A 4057-nucleotide genomic window follows, 5' to 3' on the forward strand; every position below is an offset into this window, starting at 1 on the left:
GGTTGGTTGGAAGGGTGCGCCCTGGCTGTCATCTTGGTCTCATTTGCCTCCCCATCCCTTCCACTCCAGGGCACAGTCGGGGTGAGAGGTGGGGAGCAGAGCGGTCTGCGGGGCCGGGGGGCACAAACGGAGGGCTGGGAATAGGAGGCTTTGTACCACCAGGGGCCGGCGGAGGAGCCGGGAGCCTGTGGGTGCTCATATGTATGCCGACCGGTGCGCGGGCGCGAGATAGGGCTGTGGTTTATTTGTGTGTTTATTCGCCCGCCAGCTGGGAAGCTAGGATCGGAGGAGTGGTTTTGGGGGCGGAGGGGAGCCGGACTGGGACTCACTTGGGTTTTGTTTCTCTTTGGAAAACGTGGTGGGCTCCTTTTTCTTGATTGGACTTGATCCCCCAGGTTTTGGGGGGGAGGGGCTCCGTGGTGGAGCGCTGGAGTGTCTCCACCGCTCCGGGCCCTCCTCGGCTCTCGGCGGGACCGGCCGTGGCGCCGGAGCTCGCTGTGCGCTCCCGGCCGCGCTCGGTGGGTGCTCCGCTGTGCACCTGATGCGTTCGGGATGCCTTTCCCACCCCGGCGCGCCGTCAGCTCGTTCTCACAGCCCCTCGAACACTCCCGCACGCGCTCGAAATGCGCAAGATCTCGCCGGCCCGCGGACCGGCTGGAACGCACAGACGCGCTCAGCACCGACTCGCTGGCCGCTCCCCGGAACGCTCGCAACGTGCCTGGGCCGGGCGCGCCTGCTGCTGGCGCCACCCGCCCGAGGCCGGGGACCTTGTCCGTCGCTCGCGGGGATCCCCGCCCTGGGTCGGAGAGAGAGGGCCCTCAGATCCCTTCTCGTCTTTCCTCCCACAACTCGTTGTCGGGCTTTTGTGCTTCCCCTTCGCCTCAAGGCGAGTCCGCCTTCTCGCCTGTCTCGCCCCGGCGTTCGGCCCGCCTGAACTCTTGCCTTAAGCCCGGGTCTCTTTCGCTTTTCTTCTTTCCTAACCCGGCTCCCTTTCTCGTTGTCATCTGGCTTCCCCGGAAAAGTTGCTTCCCCAAGTTTGCTGAAGTCGTCTCCAAGTCTCCGTAGGGGGTGGCTGGAAACGGGGTGGGGGGTGAGGGGCGGGAAGGTGTGAGAGCGCGATCGATCCCCGGAGCTCGAGCTGGTTAGCGCTGGCTTTCCGCCGTGACGAGGGGCACGGCGCTGCAGCCAGCACCAGCCGGCTCCCGGGCGCCGAGCCGCGGGTTTCGGGGATGGCTGATCAGGGCACCCTGATTTCCTTCAGAACCTACGGTGCTTGCTTTGGGGAAGGAATTCGGGTAGACCAGCTTCCATTCTTTCGATTCCTACCCCCTAGTTCTCTGAAGCCCAAAGTCTGCGGGGAAAGCGCATGGTGGCAAGGCGCTTGTGAATGGTCACCGCCCCCCCACCATGGCCTCCGTTCTCACCCCAGGGTGGGGAGCAAAAGTGTCTTCTTGATTGACTGTCCTGTTAACCCTTTCTAAGTAAGATTTGTGGCTCTGGAGTCAATAGGGTTCCTTTTGGGAGCGGAGGCCAGCAGTGTTCCAAGAGGAAGAGCCCTTGCTCTGCGTTGCTCCCAATTGATTTCACAGCAATATTGGCCACAGCAAGGCCGAGGCTGGGAGGAACCTGGGCCTGTGAGATCTTTCAGACACGCTTTAGACTGGTTTGGGAGACCCAGAGCCCTGTTACTGATCCCAAACAGCACTTGGGAGAGAGGCCTTTGTCTCCAGCTCAGTCTTCCCTTCATGCTGGTAACTCACACCATAGATGCTGGTGCCAATATAACCTCTCACCCCTCTGGGCCAGGTCTAGCAGCCCAGCATCAATTCCTCTTCGGGTCATGGGACTTGCCCATTCCCGGGAGCCTGTGGGAGACACTGGAAGTTTGGGTTCCCAACAGATGCACTCCTGGGTTTAGGGGTGCATGTTTCCTAGGATCTCTCTGTAGGTCCTTCAATACCTAGCCTGCATATTACAGATCTTCCTCACTACTGGGCACTTGTGGGTAGGAGATAAGTGCAGCACATTATGTAAGTGTGGCACATTATGTAAGTGTGGACATGTGTGCTTGGGGCTTCCCAGGTAGCGCAGTGGTAAAGAACCGCCTGCCGATGCAGGAGATGCAGGAGACATGGGTTCAACCCCTGGGTGGGGAAGATCCGCTGGAGGCGGAAATGGCAACGCACTCTAGTAGTCTTGCCTGGAAAACTCCTTGGTCAGGAGCCTGGCAGGCTACAGTCATGGGGTCGCAAAGAGTTGGACACGACTGAGCATGCATGCACACATGTGTGTTAACTGTTTCTACTTCTCTGGCTGGTGCATGCACACATACATGCACACTACACAGTTGAGATTTTGGATTACTTATACAATCACTTTGAGGTACCCATGATTGGGAGTGAGCCAAGCTAGTACATAGACTATGTGTGTGTACTTCTCTTAGGGCCTAAGTAGAGGGTCAGGGCGTGGGTTCATCAGCCCTTTGCAACCCTGAGAAGAGTGGAAGGGCAGAGGCCCAGGAAGGCATTAACTGAGGGTGAAAAGGTGGGCTGGAGGAGGAGAACCTTGCCTGTAGATTTCTCTGAGCTGCTACTCTAGGCTGCTAGCCCCTGCTAGGCTGGGTGTTGTTCCTGGGGCTACCACAATGAGGCAGGATTTAGAGAAACTTCGTTTTGAAGATGAGATTTGCTGCACGGGGTATTCAAAGTAAAATTGAGTGCTTACACTGACTAGAAGAGGGGGTTAAATTCTTATTCATTTAAATTAAGCACTGGGCATTTTCTCACAATCAATGTTGACTTTGCACAGGAGCCCCCCACACTCAGATTTAAAGAAAGCTCAGGACTCAAAAGACTCCATTGTAATTTTCATTTTACTTCTTCTAACAGATGTCATAGACCAGTGAATTAGGCATGTGCTACATAGCAGAACCTTCTTTTTACTCCCATCATCCTTGGGCCTGTAAAAGCAGTCATGTAGATTTCTAGGAAGCTCTTTCTCTCTATTAAAATCTCTAGGACTGTCTTGCTGCAGGTTTGGGTCAGGGGCTATTGATTGAATTTTTACTTTTAGGGACAGTAACTAATCTATCTTTTGTTCTTGCATCTCTTTTGCCTCTTTCCCCATTTCTCCCCTCTAGCCCTTGCCATTGGCCCAGGAAACACACCCTGCCCCGCCACGCAGAGCCAGGAAGGAAAGAAAGCCTCATGCCTAAGCCTCGGGGAGCACCATGGATCTGACAAAGATGGGCATGATCCAGCTGCAGAACCCCAGCCACCCCACGGGGCTCCTGTGCAAGGCCAACCAGATGAGGCTGGCTGGGACGCTGTGCGATGTGGTCATCATGGTGGACAGCCAGGAGTTCCATGCCCACCGGACTGTGCTGGCCTGCACCAGCAAGATGTTTGAGATCCTCTTCCACCGCAACAGCCAGCACTATACTCTGGACTTCCTGTCTCCCAAGACCTTCCAGCAGATTCTGGAGTATGCATACACGGCCACGCTGCAAGCCAAGGCAGAGGACTTGGATGACCTGCTGTATGCCGCCGAGATCCTGGAGATCGAGTACCTGGAGGAGCAGTGCCTGAAGATCCTGGAGACCATCCAGGCCTCAGATGACAATGACACGGAGGCCACCATGGCGGAGGGCGGGGCCGAGGAGGAAGAGGACCGCAAGGCGCGCTACCTGAAGAACATCTTCATCTCGAAGCATTCCAGCGAGGAGAGTGGCTATGCCAGTGTGGCGGCCCAGAGCCTCCCTGGGCCCATGGTGGACCAGAGCCCTTCCGTCTCCACCTCATTTGGCCTTTCAGCCATGAGTCCCACCAAGGCGGCGGTGGACAGTCTGATGACCATAGGACAGTCTCTCCTGCAGGGGGCTCTTCAGCCGCCCGCTGGGCCCGAGGAGCCGACCCTGGCTGGGGGTGGGCGGCACCCCGCGGTGGCCGAGGTGAAGCCGGAGATGATGCAGGTGGATGAGGTGCCTGGCCAGGAAAGCCCTGGGACTGTGGAGTCTAGCATCTCAGCTGGGATGGGGGCCAAGGTGGAAGAAAGGGGC

General features: G+C 57.4%; 1 protein-coding gene across 1 annotated transcript in view; it reads left to right on the forward strand.

Moving 5' to 3' along the window:
• ZBTB16 (zinc finger and BTB domain containing 16) overlaps positions 1–4057 on the forward strand; it is a 206187-nt gene that overhangs the window by 655 nt on the left and 201475 nt on the right. Inside the window, 1 exon segment of the mRNA XM_010830640.1 lies at positions 3140–4057. Within this exon segment, the coding sequence (XP_010828942.1) occupies positions 3230–4057 (828 nt within the window). The 5' untranslated portion in view covers positions 3140–3229.

This window comes from Bison bison, unplaced genomic scaffold (assembly GCF_000754665.1).
Source record: "Bison bison bison isolate TAMUID 2011002044 unplaced genomic scaffold, Bison_UMD1.0 scf7180017864518, whole genome shotgun sequence".
Classification (NCBI taxonomy): Eukaryota; Metazoa; Chordata; class Mammalia; order Artiodactyla; family Bovidae; genus Bison; species Bison bison.